Source organism: Schistocerca nitens, chromosome 1 (genome assembly GCF_023898315.1).
Source record: "Schistocerca nitens isolate TAMUIC-IGC-003100 chromosome 1, iqSchNite1.1, whole genome shotgun sequence".
In the NCBI taxonomy this organism is placed as follows: Eukaryota; Metazoa; Arthropoda; class Insecta; order Orthoptera; family Acrididae; genus Schistocerca; species Schistocerca nitens.
Window position 1 is genome coordinate 1,091,468,510 of NC_064614.1, and position 17,281 is coordinate 1,091,485,790.

Sequence of the window (17,281 nt, forward strand, 5' to 3'; positions counted from 1 at the left end):
TTATCACATACACAAGAAAACCTAAATCGGGCAAGGTAGAAGAATCTTTTTACCCAATCGCCAAGTGTTAGGTGCGTCGACAACATATTCCTGTCATGTGACGCACATGCCGTCACCAGTGCCGTATAGAATATATCAGACGTGTTTTCCTGTGGAGGAATCGGTTGACCTATGACCTTGCGATCAAATGTTTTCGGTTCCCATTGGAGAGGCAGGTCCTTTCGTCTACTAATCGCACTGTTTTGCGGTGCGGTCGCAAAACACACACACTAAACTTATTACGGTGAACAGAGAGGTCAATGAACGAACGGACAGATCACAACTTCGCGAAAATAAAGAAAGTAAACTTTTCACTCGAGGGAAGACTTGAACCAAGGACCTCTCGTTCCGCAGCTGCTCCGCTAACCACGGGACCACGGCGCTCCTGAGCTCACATTATCCTTGATGTTGCCTATCTTGCGAATGGACTACTAAGTTTGTACATTTTGCTTATTTTTTTCATAGTTCCACACAACTTCTTCCTGTTTTCTCGATTGATCTGTGTTCACTTTTTCAACTTATAACTAAACCTGAGGGGGATGCGTGGGGAGGTTTCCTTGTAAGTCTAGGGGACTGATGACCTCAGATGTTAATGTAGAATAATGAAATTTTGGGAATACATTTGTCTAAGTGGCACATTTGAATGTTGAACATTGCAGAATCAGAGGTTCATGAAAGCGCGAGATAAGCCATTGCGAGTGTGAAATACTTGCCCCTCAATAACCTGTGTAACCGCAAAAATGTTGAATGCAGGCATGCAGACGTGCATGGATTGTCTTGTAGGTGCCGAATGTCAGTTTGTGGGATGTAGTTCCATGCCGGTTGCACTTGGTCGGTCAATACTGGGACGGTTAACATTGCTCTTTGGGGATGACGCTGGAGCAGTCGTCCCATGGTATCCCATATGTACTCGATTGGTGACAGATCTGGTGATCGAGCAGGCCACGGCATGTCGACACTTTGTAGATCAAGTTGTGTTACAACAGCGGTATGTACGCGAGCGTTATCCTGTTGTAAAACAAGTCGAATCACCAGATGGATGTACAAATTTCCAGTCAGGGTGCGTGTGATAACCACATCCGCCAGGGTAGCAGAGAGCGCTAACGCGCTGCTTCCTGGACTCGGGTAGGCGCGCCGGCCCCGGATCGAATCGACACCTCCGAGATCGTGTCGATCGAATCCGCCCGGCGGATTAACGACGACGGTCGGTGTGCCGGCCAGCCTGGATGTAGTTTTTAGGCGGTTTTCCGCATCCTACTAGGTGAATACCGGGCTGGTCCCCACGTCCCGCCTCCGTTACACGACTCGCAGACATTTGAAACACATTCACACTGTTTCACGATTTACACTAGACGCAGACAGCTGGGGTACACTACTTCCGTCCCGGGGGGTATGGGGTGGCGGCAGGAAGGGCATCCGGCCACCCCTTAAAGTTAACCATGCCAATTCCGTACTTCACCCTGCCGACCCTGTGCATAAAGCGGGATAAAGGCAGTAGCAAAAGAAAGAAAGAAAGAAAGGTGCGTGTGATAACTACGAGAGTTGTTCTGTTGCCATATGAAATAGCACTAGAGACCATAACTGCAGCTGGAGGTCCGGTGTTCAAAATGGTTCAAATGGCTCTGAGGAATATGGGACTTAACATCTGAGGTCACCAATCCCCTAAAACTTAGAGCTACTTAAACCTAACTAACCTAAGGACATCACACACATCCATGCCCGAGGCAGGATTCGGACCTGCGACCGTAGCAGTCGCGCGGTTCCGGACTGAGGCGCCTAGAACCGCTCGGCCACCGCGGCCGGCGAGGTCCAGTATGTCTAACATGCAGACAGTTTGGTTGCAGGACCTCAGCTGGCCTCCTAACCAATACACGACCATCACTAGCACCGAGGCAAAACCGGCTTTCATCAGAAAACAACAGACTTCCACCCTGCCTTTCAGTGAGGTCTCGCTTGACACAACTGAAGCCGCAAGTGGCGGTGGTTGGGGGTACGCACGCTACGAGGCGTCTGTCTTGGAGCTGTCCTTGAAGTAATCGATTTGTAACAGTTCGTTGTGCCACTGTGGTGCCAACTGCTGCTGAAATTGCTGCTGCGGATGCAGTACGATGCGCCAGAGCGTACGTCGAACACGATAATTCCTTCTCGGTAAAGCCACGTGGCCGCCCGGAGCCGGTATTTTAGCGATCGTACACTCTCGTTAGCACCGCTGTCAACAATCATGTGCAGTGGCTACATTCCTGCCAAGTCTTTCTGCAGTATCGCAGAAGCAACATCCAGCTTCTAGTTGCCCTATCACACTACATCGTTCAAACATAATGAGGTGATGATAATGGTGTCTTTGCCACCTTAATGACATTCTTGACTAACATCAACTCACCACGTCCAATCTCAAAGGCAACTATCTCTCACGACCGTTACAGCGTGTATTTAAAGCAAATATGATTTGCGTCCTCTCAGTGGCGCTGCTAGCGCTGGTCTTACGCAACTGGCGCGAAATTTGAATAGAATGACGCCTGCCAACCTTTCGTTTATGTCACAGAACTCTTTCTTGGCATTGCGACTTTTTTTCTTTTACTGTAAATTAGGAGGTGTGACTATGGACTAATTCAAATAAAACATTCCGTATGTGATTTGTCTTATTTTTATTGGTTACAGAGATACAACTGTTCGAACATATCCAAAACAAATACTTAAGCTCAAAGTTATTTTTCGTAATTTCCACATCCAGTTTCAATGCAGTTTCAGATTGACAACGCCACGTGTAGGTCGTCTTGACTTTCTTTTTGTGGGATCCTGATGATACAAAGCGTGACCGTTTCTGCTGATCCGTGTTCCAGGGAATGTTAGGTTTGGTCAACTGACATTTAGAATATGCATGCGGCCGGTGATGCTGGAACAGTACAACCATCCTTGTGGCTAAAGAAACTTCTTCCAATAATGCTGGAAGCTCGTTTTCAAGGAAGTCTAGATATTGAATCCCTGTTAGATGACACAATAAGACAACAAAAAAGGCCGTGCGGTTCTAGGCGCTTCAGTCCGGAACCGCGGGACTGCTACGGTCGCAGGTTCGAATCCTGCCTCGGGCATGGATGTGTGTGATGTCCTTAGGTTAGTTAGGTTTAAGTACTTCTAAGTTCTAGGGGACTGATGACCTAAGATGTTAAGTCCCATAGTGTTCAGGGCCATTTTTGAACAACAAAAAATGGTTCAAATGGCTCTGAGCACTATGCTGAGGTCATCAGTCCTCTAGAACTTAGAACTACTTAAACCTAACTAACCTAAGGACATCACACACATCCATGCCCGAGGCAGGATTCAAACCTGCGACCGGAGCGGTCGCGCGGTTCCAGACAGTAGCGCCTACAACCGCTCGGCCACTCCGGCCGGCCAACAAGACAACAGGTAGAGTCAACTTGATTATCTACCATGCCACACCACACATTTACAGAGAAACGTTTCGAAATTATACGAATGCGTAGTTTGGCAGCGATGTGTACTGATAAAATTCCCTCGAGTGATTTTAAGTCCATGAGCTTTAGGCCGAGCACTCCCTAAGTAGATTAGTTCTATGTCAGACAGATTCTGCGTACTATTGAAGAGCGCTGGTTAGAATACGAGCGATGTTTGCGCCTACGGTACCCTGAGAAATAAGCGATAGCAGGGCATGCCCTAAAAACTGACTTCGTATTGCATTTGAAGAGACATTTGTTATTAGATGGACTAACAGTTTCTGGGGATAGCGTAATAAAAGAAGCAACTGAGATAAAAATTTACTACGACACCATTAATAAAGACGGCGGCCTGCAGCTAAGCACGGCTTGGGACCCGAGTAGGGGAAGACTGAAGTGGGCGTGCAACCTAAACATTACATTATATATAACTGGAGCGAGCACCAGTGACGTCTCAGAAGGCAGCGCAGCTGTATAAGGACGGTAGCAGCAACCGAAAGACAGTCACAACTTGACAATGACCGATGAGTACTCGGCCAAAAACTCGTGCATTTTAAATCACTTGACGCGGCTGGAAGTTCGGGAGAATTTTATCAGTTCTTGAAATTGTGTCTCCACATTGACAACTGTGTTCTCTGTGCTCCATTGACGTGAGTTACGAACATTATTAATACCATCACGAGCGAAGGTGGATTCATCAGCAGCCTACGCTATGTGATCAAAAATATCCGGACACACCCAAAAACATACGTTTTTCATATTAGGTGCATTGTGCTGCCTCCTACTGCCAAGTACTCTATATCATCGACCTCAGTAGTCATTAGAAATCGTGAGAAAGCAGAATGGGACGCTCCGCGAAACTCACGGACTTCGAACGGGGTCATGTGATTGTGTCTGTACGCGAGATTTCGACAATCCTGAACATCACTATGGCCACTGTTTCCGATGTGATAGTGAAATGGAAACGTGAAGGGACACGTAGAGCACGAAAGTGTACAGGCCGACCTCGTCTGTTAACTGACAGAGACCGCCGACAGCTGTAGAGGGTCGTAATGTGTAACAGGCAGACATCTATCCAGACCATCACACAGGAATTCCAAACTGCATCAGGATCCACTGCAAGTACTATGACAGTTAGGCGGGAAGTGTGAAAACTTGGATTTCATGGTCATAAGCCACACATCACGCCGGTAAATGCCAAACAACGTCTCGCTTAGTGTAAGGACCGTAAAAATTGGACGATTAAGCAGTGGAAAAACGTTGTGTGGAGTGATCGCGGTTCACAACGTGGCGATCCGATGTCAAGATATGGGTATGGCAAATGCCCGGTGAACGTCATCTGCCAGAGCAATACTGGGATGGCGATTGCATCTTTCAACACGATCGAGCACCAATTTAAAAAAAAGGTTCAGATGGCTCTAAGCACTATGGGACTTAACATCTGAGGTCATCAGTCCCCTAGACTCAGAAGTACTTAAACATAACTAACCTAAGGACATCACACACAACCATGCCCGAGGCAGGATTCGAACCTGCGACTGTAGCAGCAGCGCGGTTCCGGACGGAAGCGACTAGAACCGCTCGGCCACAGCGGCCGGCACCTGTTCATAATGCACGGCCTGTAGCGAAGTGGTTGCACGGCAATAACATCCTTGTAATGCACTGGCATGCACAGAGTCCAGACATGAATCCTAAGAGCACATTTGGGATGTTTTGGAACGCCGACTTCGTGCCAGGGCTCACCGACCGACATCGATACCTCTCCTCAGTGCAGCACTCCGTAAAGATTGGCTGCCATTCCCCAAGAAACATTTCAGCACCTGATTGAACGTATGCCTGCGAGAGTGGAAGCTAAGGGTGGGCCAACACAATATTGAATTCCAGCATTACCGATGGAGGGCGCCACGAACTTGTCATTTTCGGCCAGGTGTCCGGATACTTTTGGTCACATAGTGTGTATTAAAGGGATTACTTGCAGATTGCAATTAGTCAACAACAAACTTCAGATCGTTCATCTTCACCTCCTTTTCGAAGGTATTGAGTCTGACTCTGTTGTAACTGATACAGATAGAGCCCACGCATACCTAATGTCCATTATGTTATTATCTGTGGAGCACTGACACCTGTACACATTTTGCGTGCAATTGTTGTAGGACTACGTTCCACCAGTTGAATAAGGTCGTATGCTTCATCCACACTCTTTTCATTTCCACTTTCAAATGAGATGTGAGACTGGCGCAACATGACTAGTGGGCATTGCACCAGTCTCACTCAGCTAACAAGGGAACCTCCTCATCGCACCCCCCTCAGATTTAGTTATAAATTGGCACCGTGGATAGGCCTTAAAAAACTGAACACAGATCAATCGAGAAAACAGGAAGAAGTTATGTGGAACTATGATAAAAATAAGCAAAACATACAAACTGAGTAGTCCATTCGCGAGATAGGCAACATCAAGGATAATGTGAGCTCAGGAGCGCCGTGGTCCCGTGGTTAGCGTGAGCAGCTGCCGGACGAGAGGTCCTTGGTTCAAGTCTTCCCTCGAGTGAAAAGTTTTCTTTCTTTATTTCCGCAAAGTTATGATCTGCCCGTTCGTTCATTGACGTCCCTGTTCACTGTAATAAGTTTAATGTCTGTGTTTTGCGACCGCACCGCAAAACCGTGCGATTAGTAGACGAAAGGATGTGCCTCTCCAATGGGAACCGAAAACATTTGATCGCAAGGTCATAGGTCAACCGATTCCTCCACAGGAAAACACGTCTGATACATTCTATACGACACTGGTGACGGCATGTGCGTCACATGACCCACCTAACTTGTACACTTGGCGAATGGGTAAAAAGCGTCTTCTACCTTGCCTGATTTAGGTTTTCTTGTGTATGTGATAATCACTCTCAAAAAGTGATCTCATCAGACGGACGGACCGACAGATAATAACTGTCTGAAAATAAAAAATTAAACTTTTCACTCGATGGAAGACTTGAACCGAGTACCTTCCGTTCCAGAGCTGCTCACGCTAACCACGGGACCACGGTGCTGCTGAGTTTTCAGGCTCCTTGTTGTTGCATATGTTGCCCGTGGATTACTCAGTTTGTATATTTTGCTTATTTTTTTCATAGTTCCACACTACTTCTTCCTGTTTTCTCGATTGATCTGTGTTCAGTTTTTCAAGGCCTAGCCACTGTGCCAACTTAAAACTAAATCAGAGGGGGGTGCGATGGGGAGGTTCCCTTGTAAGTAAAAATACGAGTAAACACCCTTCAATCTGCTACCCTGCAGTTAGGAATGCCTCTACGATATTCTTTACAAGCAGCAGCGCCGTTTTCGTAACAAAACCAGTACGCGAATACCGTATCGGCAGACTCAGCGTTAGTATACAGGGTGGTCCCGAATTCATGGTACAAACTTTAATGGTAGGTACAGGACATTGTAACAAGGATTTATTGTATAGGAATGTATAGTCGCAGGTGACGCGGTGAGGCGTAAACAGGGGAAAGAGAAATGGAGTGATCGGTTGGTGTCACTGCCGGTAGAGGGCAGTAGATGAACATGATGTATCGCAGTAGGGACAAGCGCCATTCACAATTGTGCTGCCGTAGACGATGGGTGACTTTACGTATGCAGAAAAAGCAGACATGCATTACATGTACGGCCGTGCAAATGGTAACGCCAGAGCTGCGTTACGAATGTATCGCGCGGAGTATCCTAATCGACGAATGCCGGATCATAGAATTTTTCAACGGTTACATCGTCAACTTTGTGAAACAGGTACGTTCGACGTCAACAGACATGACGCTGGTCGATTAAGAGCTGTACGCACTCCACGACTGGAAGAACGCATCTTGAACATAGTGGCTGATAGACCCGAGTCAAGCACAAGAACTGTTGCGCGTGACGTACATGTGAGTCATCAGACTGTATGCAGAGTGTTAAATGAAAATCGCTTACACCCCTTCCATTTTCAAAAAGTACAGGCATTGAATCCGGCAGATTATCCTCTTCGCGTGAACTTCTGCCAGTGGTTGTTGCAGCAATGTGCGTTGCAGCCGGATTTCGTAGGTCATGTGCTATTTACAGATGAAGCGACATTTTCACGCGAGGGTGTCTTTAATGCGCACAATTCCCATGTGTGGGCAACAGATAATCCACATGCAACGCGTCCACATGCGTATCAACAACGTTTCGGTATTAATGTGTGGGCTGGTATTGTGAACGACTTTTTGATTGGGCCATACTTACTACCCACGCGACTCTGTGGCGAAAGCTATCTTATTTTTCTGCAAGAAGTGTTACCAGAACTGCTGCAAGATGTTCCGCTCGCCATTCGTAACCGCATGTGGTTTCAGCACGATGGAGCGCCAGCACACTTCAGCACTGCTGTACGGAATTACCTGAATGCCACGTTTGGTGCTAGATGGATTGGGCGTGGTGGACCAGTCCCTTGGCCACCCCGATCTCCTGATTTCTCTTGCCTCGATTACTTTTTATGGGAACATCTTAAGAGCCTTGTTTATGAGACTCCAGTTGACTCAGATGAGGATCTCGTTGCTCGCATATCTGTAGCTGCTGCAGGTGTGCGTGAAATACCAGGCATCTTTGAACGTGTACGCCAATCGCTGCACCGACGCTGTCAAGCATGTATCGCTCATGGTGGACGCAATTTTGAACACTTACTGTAAACATGACACTTGTCAACAACGATTTCAATAAAATCTTTCGTTTTCCTTTCGGCCGTTATTTCCCCTGTTTACGCCTCACCGCGTCACCTGGGACTATACATTCCTATACAATATATCCTTGTTACAATGTCCTGCACCTACCATTAAAGTTTGTACCATGAATTCGGGACCACCCTGTATATGTGCGGCATGCTTAAACGATTGGCCAACAAATCGCAATTAAAATTGAAAAATTCAGTTATGTAAACTCAAGCGCAACTTCACAATCTGAACTTCACAAGACAAAAATAACAAATGATAAATAGACCCGTGGCTATTGAACTACCAACTGACAAATGAAAACGTAGATTTTAACTAGAAAACTGAATATACATCGAGTTGCAGCAAAGTTTGTTAAAAAAAAAGCAGCTCAGGAGTACGGAGTTTTCATGTGCAACACTGAAGTACAATAATCTCCACATACCGATTTTAGAAATATGTGTCCAGTATTTTGAGAGATGAATGAAATTGTTCGTTTCGAATGTTTACCTCAAGATCAGACGATCAAGCTATTTACAATGCATAATCATTTTTAAACTATTATGCGAGAAATTTCGTGCTTGCGTTACTCATCTCTGTAATTTCGCGAACCTTTAGCAGAAATCAGTTGACTGCCCTGCTCCCGAGACCTTACATCACGTGAATTTTCCAGAATCATTAAGCAAACTTGATTCGACATCGTGCTATCCACTGTAGGAGGCGAAACGTTCAACGGAGGTGCTCCCAGTACGCCCTTGACAACACAGGGCTAGAATAATACTGAATTTTCGAACAACTTCCGGAACATAATGGGTTTTGTTTTCCGTTCAAGTACCATATGGCGCACAACTTTCGACAATTATTCTCGGGGTGTAGCCAGAATGAAGTTCGAATACGTTACACAATACGCAGAAGAGTCCAGCTGATGGAAATGACAACACACTGTTTCCTAATGAAAACTACAAGTTTTCCAGTCACCATTTATTTTATTTCCACGACACGTTTCAGAGGTTATTTTTAGTGTATTTCAGTATCGTGTTGCTGATACAAATACTTCGCGCATACTTTCTGCAAAGACCGTGGACATTAGGGTGAAACAGAAGAGCAAGACAAATAGACAGGAAGGAACGCAAAATTTATCTGTGCATCTAGGCAGCATAAGTATTTTATGCATGGACAGGGGTAACAAGTATTACAAAGTCTGTATAAATTAATACGCAAAAGAAAATCAGGCGGATTTATGCGAATTAATACACGTCTGTGTTGTGCGTAAGGCTTTGAGGTAGCCTTTGATACTGTTCAGTAACCTAAGAAAAAAAAATACTATTTTAAGGCATGACTCAACGTTTTGTGGAGGCCTGTTTCTGTAGTGTTACATCACGGACAATATCAAATACACTTTATAAGTACTGAAGTAAGCAGAGATAGCGTCTAGAATGTGATAAGTACAAAGAATATACAACAACATAATTTTGACTACAGTGGCATAAGCAAAACTCTATCTTGATTGCCTGACCGGACAAATTCGTATTACGAAACTGCTATCCCGGAACCCAGTTGCCAATTGCAGGCTGCCTATCTAATTGCTTGCATGAGCAACAAAAATTTGATTTTCAATTTTTTGCCGAATTTAAAAATTTAAAATTCTGTCATAATCTACTCATTAAGAATTACAATCTCACGTTAAAAGTTTAACACAATAAGACAAGAATTATTACTGCAAGCTGTGTGTTTGCCTTGAGACAGCATAATTGACGGCGCCCAAATACCCGGAATGTATTCATTTAGTATTTAAGACTAAGAGCACATAGACACTTCCAACAAACTTTATACGTAATATCAAATCTTTACGAAATTTTTTCTCACTCACACGCCCCTACAAAATAATGGTAGGAAGAAAGTTTTCACTTACACTTTTTCGCTGTTCATGCAGTTAAACTTCAGCATCAAGCATGAAATTTTAATTTATCACATCTTACTACCGTCTTTATTCGCATCATTGTGCAGGCAGTATCTTTCATGTTTCACTGAAAGTGCCTCCAAAGTTATATTACTGTGCGGCACACGGTTCAGGAGTGATGACATCACAAATACTTAGATGCGTCAAAAACTAGCTTTTGCTTAGAATAGCGCGCAGTGAAACTTCACATCTCGCATGACGTTTTAATTTATAACTTCCTTACTACTAACCCTATGCGCAACTCACGGTGCAAGCAATGTCTACATGTATCACTGAATGTACCTGCAAAAGTATATCATTGCACGATACATAGTTTAGGAGTTGTGACGTCATAAACTTTAATATGCTTGAAAAGCTAGCATCTGCTTAAAATGGAGCGCAAATTACCCAGACTATGTTCATCTAGTTTTCATAATGAGAGCATTTAACGACTTTCAACATACTTTAAGCATAATTTAAAACTTTTCCTAAACTTTTCTCGCCTACATGCTTTAAGTCAAATATTTAACGCATAACTCATTTGTAATGAGACTGCAGCGTATGTGCGACGTAGCCGGACTTCGAGGTGGGAACATAAGCACCGACATGTAGGCAAGGGATTCGTGGGGCATTTGTATCTTTCGGAAGTGTGTCCGGTAAATGTGGAAATATGAACTGTGGCAACGATATTACCAACTGCGATCAAACAGGACCAACGTGCTTCTATTTTTTTCTTGGCTGCCGAAGGACAAACACCGGTAGCTACCCATCGGAGAATGAAGAATGTGTATGGGATAGCATGTCTGTCGAAACCACCGTTGTGGAATGGTGAGTCTAGTTCCTTGCTGATTCATGATAATGCACGTCCCCACATCGCAAATGTCGTAACGCATAAGTTACGCCAACGCAAGTGTGATACACTCGAGCATTCGTCCCATTATACCGTTCTCTGCCCATGCGATTATCACACTTTCGGTCTCTAAAAAAACGCCTTGAAGAGTTGACGATTCCCGTCGGACGAGCACGTAAAGCAGGGAGTTAAAGGACACTTCTTCACGCAGCAGGACACGGTGCTTTATCAAACGCGATCTTCAACCTGGTGCGTTGGTGGAGTGTTGCCTCAATACTCACGAAGATTTTGGCTGATTGGCTTACTGATTCTGGATTGGACGGCCTTCGAACGGGAACTTTTTGATCGCAGCCTTATAAATGCGAGCATTTTAAGTTTGGCTTTACCATGACTGCTACTGATATCGATTAAAAACTACAATAACGAGTGACAAGCTACAGTAAATTTATACGAGGGTAATCCCAAAAGTAAGGTCTTTTTTTATAAGTAAAGAACTCTGCTTGTGTGGCAGTTGGTCACACTGTTATGAAGAGTGTTTCACGCGCTGTGTGTAAACTTGTGCACGCCGCTCGGGGGCGCTCAATCTTGGCTTGTCAGTTCCAGTTGGATGTTACCGCCAAGTTCGAACTGCACGCAGTTATTTGGTTTTTGAACGCAAATGGCACTGCGCCGATTGAAATCCATCACCAATTAACGGAAGCGAATGATGAGTCGTGCATGGATGTCAAAAATGTTCGTAAGTGGTGTAGAGAGTTTGTAGCTGGTCGGGCCGAAATTCACGATGAACAAAGGAGCGGGAGACCGTCAATTTCTGAGGAGACAGTGTTGAAGGTTGAGTAAAGCAAGCTTGAAGATCGGCGGACCACCCTAAATGTCTGCATGTTGGTTCCTGAGGTTTCCCGAAGCACCGCTCACAGAATTTTAACGGCAACATTGAACTACCGGAAGGTGTGCGCAAGGTGGGTGCCACGCATGCTGACTGAGGACCACATGCGGCAACGAGTTGATGCTTCCCACGCATTTCTTCACCGCCTTGCAGACGAACAGGACAACTTTCTGGATTCAATTGTCACTAGTGACGAAACCTGGGCATACCACTTCACACCAGAGAGGTTCATAACTTTCTGAACAGCATGGCGGCGAGCTGGTATGACATGGGCATACAAAAACTGCCACAGCGTCTACAAAAATGCATCGACATAAATGGTGATTATGTTGAAAAATAGCTAAATGTTCAAGCTGTTAACTGATGTAAACCATTGTAGAAATAAACAGGTCTATGTACTTATAAAAAAGTAGGAGACTTTACTTTTGGGATTACCCTCGTAGTATTTAATCGATATCAATAACAGACGTGGTAAAGCCTTACCAAAACGTTCGCATCTAAAACTCTTTGACTATTCATATATCTTTGGCTTGACGCAAGAGCCGCATGACTACCAACAAATTCCTGGCGGCATCTCTGACTCCCAGGTGCAAATTTTATTGCGCAGTTTGCGTTTTTTGTTAATTATGCAGCAACGCTCTTGTATTCTTGACCTGGTAACTATGGCCCTCCACTCTCTAAAGACCTTGACGATGGTAGGACGTTAAACTCTAAGCTTTCTTTCTGTTGCCTTTGCTTAGAGCAAAACACAAAGTTACATACTTTCCCCACCTCCATCCCCTCCTCCCAGCCACTTCTCTAGAAGAAAGAGTTCTTGTAAAGACCATGAGTCAACAACATATTTCCCGATCCACTGTGAAAATTGGTTCATTATAGCGAGATGCTAATTCAAAAGTTCATTGTGAATTTGATCGTCCGTGAACAGACACTGGCAATTAAGTGCCAGAAGATAATTACCAGATGAAAAGAATCAAGCTTCAAACAGCATTCTAAAAATACTTTCAGCTGCCTCTATGCCTCACGTATTTAATAATCGCGATAAATGAGCTACAGCGGTTAGAAGCTTTTCATAGGGTACCATCCGTTAATTCAACTGGTACAAGTAATAGGGCTGCGCATTTCTTGTTACGTTATTTGTAGTGCATTTGAGAATCTTTGTTCAAATATAAATATTTAGCGCACACTTTCGACAAAAACCGTGACAAATTAGAATGAAACCGAAATGTAAGACTAATATATACGCGAAATTGGTTTGTGCGCTAGGCCGCCTAAGTATGTATAGACAGGGGTGGAACGTATTACGTGCTCTCCATATATTAATACGAAAATGAAATTCGCATTAAAGGATAAAAAATACGTATTGGAGACTTCGTGGTTTACATACAATTGAATATACTTCATTTGTTGGTGAAAAGAGCGAAATGAAATTACATTTTATTATAAAACTATATTTTATCGATCTTCAAGAATGTCATCAGAGCAACGCCGAGCAAGACGGCACAGAGGTGAGACACTGGACTCGTGTTCGGCAAGATAGTGATTCCCATCCCCGTCTAGCTATCCTGATATATGTTTTCCGTGATTTCCTTGAATCATTAAAGGCAAATGACGGGATGGTTCCTTTGGAGGTTTTGACTGTTTCCCTTCTCCATCCTTCCCTAATACGAGCTTTTGCTCCGTCTCTAATAAGCTCGTCGTCGACGGCACATTAAACACTAATAATTCTTCAACGTAGATCCGAACAGTTGTAATCTGTTTTGATATCGAATACAAACATCAGCTCACCAATTTCGGTGATCTCTTTTTCTTCAAAACTCGCAGTTCGATTGCTCTGTTGGATCAAAGTAGTCTACTTCTAGTATGCATTAACAGCGCCACACCTCACACACTTTATTCATTCTCTACTACAACAGTTATGTCGATAGTAGACTGTATTATGTTCCACATCTTTTACATCACATTCCCCCCCCCCCCCCTCCGACTCACCCATTCCTCCAAACTTCAGTATCAACGAACTCCCTCATTTCTGCCTTTGTAAATGTTTTATGTGATGCTAAGCATGTAAGACGTTGAAGGACATAAGATTCTTATTATGGGTAAGCTTAACCGTTCGTTTGGTATTCTGCATGTCTGTGACGAGCAGATAGTGCATTAGCACTGATGAACCCCTTCTTACCTTCTTTTATTCCATATGCATCCACAGACTCACATGCAGCCGAAGTGACGCTCAGTCGAAAGGCACGCATCGTGCAGTGAACGACACAGTAAATCGTGCTGTGAACGACACAGTAAATAAGCAGCTCAGTTTCTGCCGCGCCTTTTCTGTACTCTTTCTTCTCTTTTTAAAGCGACATGATTGTATTATAAATGAATATACATCTGCTTTGGAGAGTAGGATGGTGGTCCACAGGGTTACCTGGTTGGTTAATTACACAGAGCCTCGAACAATGTCAAATAAGAGCGAGTCTTTGGACTTATTTGTATTCCTGTAAGACGAATATCTGACTTCATCCAACAATTCGCACACTGAAAAATAATGTAAGTTCTTACATCATACTGCTGTAGTAAGCAGCGACGACAGCAGACACCAGCTAAAAGCAGATAAGAAATGCAAGGGGAATATTTTTAGTAACAGGTGGAATGCAGATTGGCAGTCTTTCACCGTACTGTGTATGTATTTAGAGCACTGTATTGTGGAGATGACTCTGCATAGCCTTCTGTTTGTCTTCCACAGGACTCGGACTCCAAGAAGTGCGAGAAGAAGGAGATTCCGGGTCCTCCCTTGCAAACAGCTAGCATGAGTGTGAGGGCGCTGATTGAAGAGAAGATAATTCAGAAAAGAATAGTGCAGCCACCTAATAACGCAACGCAGCAGCAGCAGCAGCAACAACAACAACAGCAGCAGCAACAGAATCAACAACAGCAACAGCAGCAGCAACAACAACTGCAGCAACAGCACCAACAACAACAGCAGCAGCAGCAACAGCACCAACAACAGCAGCAACAGCAGAAACAGCAGCAACAGTCGCCCTCCGCAGGCTACACAAGTAAGTTCGTGATATCTCTTGGATAACTTAATTGTAGAGTTAATGAAATTTTCCAACTTCGCTTGTTATACCACATAAAAGAACATTCACTTTCTGTGATACATGTCTGCCTTTATACTCTCTGGGACATCGTGAATTTGCCTCGTAAAAATCAGAAAAATTACACAAATCGCAGCCGCCAGCAAAACGACTAACATAAATGTTCTAACTTGTGATGACACACAAACTGACAAATAATTTCCGCTATGGTAAAATTTCGGTGATTTTTATTTGTCGACGTATTAAAACACTGCCTGCACTTCCTAACAAAATAAAAAGCTGAACACCCCTTTCTGGTCTGATGTCACTGTAACCTCGTAAACATACACACTGTCGGTGTGCATGTAATGAGTAGAAGTGCTTCTCTGTGACAACGAGAAAGACCACCAGAGGGCTCATGTTTAGTTCTGTTACCAGGGTACATAAAGGACGTGAACAGCGTCAGCAGTTGGGTAATCACTGTAAACGACACGGAGATGCTGCATACTCGTGTAACACTTCGTTGACAGCACCTGACTGTGTTTGAAAGGGCATCATTGTGGGCCTCCATTTGGCCTGCTGGTCGAATCGTACACTCATGCTCATAAATTAAGGATAATTGCAGAATGTGGTGCCACACAACGTGGCACTACACAAAACTGGCGCTAATAGCATAGTCAAATAGGGAACACACATGACACAGATCTGTAAGTCCACGGTATTGCTGATAAGTTGAGGAAACCGTCCCGAAACACATGTGCTACAAAACGCCACTGTTTCCTGCGCATGTACCCCGACATCAGTATGGGATATGATCACTATGCACATGTACACAGGCCGCAAAACGGGTTAACATACTTTTGATCAGGTGGTCGAGCAGCTGCTGGGGTATAGCCTCCCATTCTTGCACCAGTTACCTGTCGGAGCTCCTGAAGTGACCTACGGGTGTGAAGACGAGCAGCGATGCGTCGACCGAGAGCATCCCAGACGTGCTCGATGCGGTTTAGGTTTGGAGAACAGGCAGGCCACTCCATTCGCCTAATACCTTCTGTTTCAAGGTACTCCTCCATGATGGCAGCTCAGTGGGGCCGTGCGTTATCATCCATCAGGAGGAAGGTGGGACCCACTGCACCCCTGAAAAGGCGGACATACTGGTGCAAAATGACGTCCCAATACACCTGACCTGTTACAGTTCCTCTGTCAAAGACATGCAGGGTTGTACGTGCACCAATCATAATCCCACCTCACACCATCAAATCACGACCTCCGTACAGGTCCCTTTCAAGGATATTAAGGGGTTGGTATCAGGTTCCTGGTTCACACCAGATGAAAACCCGGTGAGAATCACTGTTCAGACTACACCTGGACTCGTCTGTGAACATAACCTGGGACCACTGTTCCAATGACAATGTTCTGTGTTCTTGACACCAGGCTTTAAGGGCTCTCCTGTCACCAGGGATCAGTGGAATGCACCTTACAGGTCTCCAGGCTAATAAACCATGTCTGTTCAGTCGTCTGTAGACTCTGTTTCTGCAGACAACTGTTCCAGTGGCTGCGGTAAGGTCCCAAGCAAGGCTACTTGCGAGTGGCCGAGCGTTCTAGGCGCTTCAGTCTGGAACCGAGCGACCGCTACGGTCGCAGGTTCGAATCCTGCCTCGGGCATGGATGTGTGTGATGTCCTTAGGTTAGTTAGGTTTAAGTAGTTCTAAGTTCTAGGGGACTGATGACCTTAGAAGTTAAGTCCCATAGTGCTCAGAGCCATTTGAACCAAGGCTACCTGCAGTACTCCGTGGCCGTTGCGGGCACTGATGGTGAGATATCGGTCTTCTTGTGATGTTGTACACTGTGGACGTCCCGTACTGTAGCGCCTGGACACGTCTCCTGTCTGCTGGAATCTTTGCCATAATCCTGAGATCACACTTTGTGGCACACGGAGGGCCCGTGCTACGACCTGCTGTTTCTGACCAGCCTCCAGTCACCCTAGCATTCTACCCCTCAAAACGTCATCAATATGTGTTCTTTGAGCCACTTTCAACACACAGTCACCATTAGCACGTCTAAAAACGTCTGCACACATACTCGCTGCACCGTACAGTGGCCCAAAGTTGGACTGCATTGGAGCATTAGGGCAGACTTATCCATCGTCAAGGTTCTGATCGACCACGTCTGATCACCGGGGGGGGGGGGGGGGGGCGGAGGACTGCCATATCGTGCATCAAGCACATCACAATCCCTTCACATCTGCGCTTGCGATCAGAGAACCACCACCGAGGACACAGATGAATAGCGCGACTGCAGGGACTTATGCCTTGGGTCTCACGGGAAGCGAGCTAGGGATAAGTCCCTGCAGTCG

At 45.0% G+C, this 17,281-nt stretch overlaps 1 protein-coding gene across 3 annotated transcripts in view; it reads left to right on the plus strand.

Annotated features, from left to right (window-relative positions):
• LOC126198581 (helicase domino-like) overlaps positions 1 to 17,281 on the plus strand; it is a 582,238-nt gene that overhangs the window by 439,758 nt on the left and 125,199 nt on the right. For all 3 annotated transcript variants that reach the window (XM_049935022.1, XM_049935040.1, XM_049935033.1), the window contains one exon: positions 14,598 to 14,910. In XM_049935022.1, coding sequence (XP_049790979.1) covers positions 14,598 to 14,910 — 313 coding nt within the window. The remainder of the gene's footprint in view (positions 1 to 14,597; positions 14,911 to 17,281) is intronic.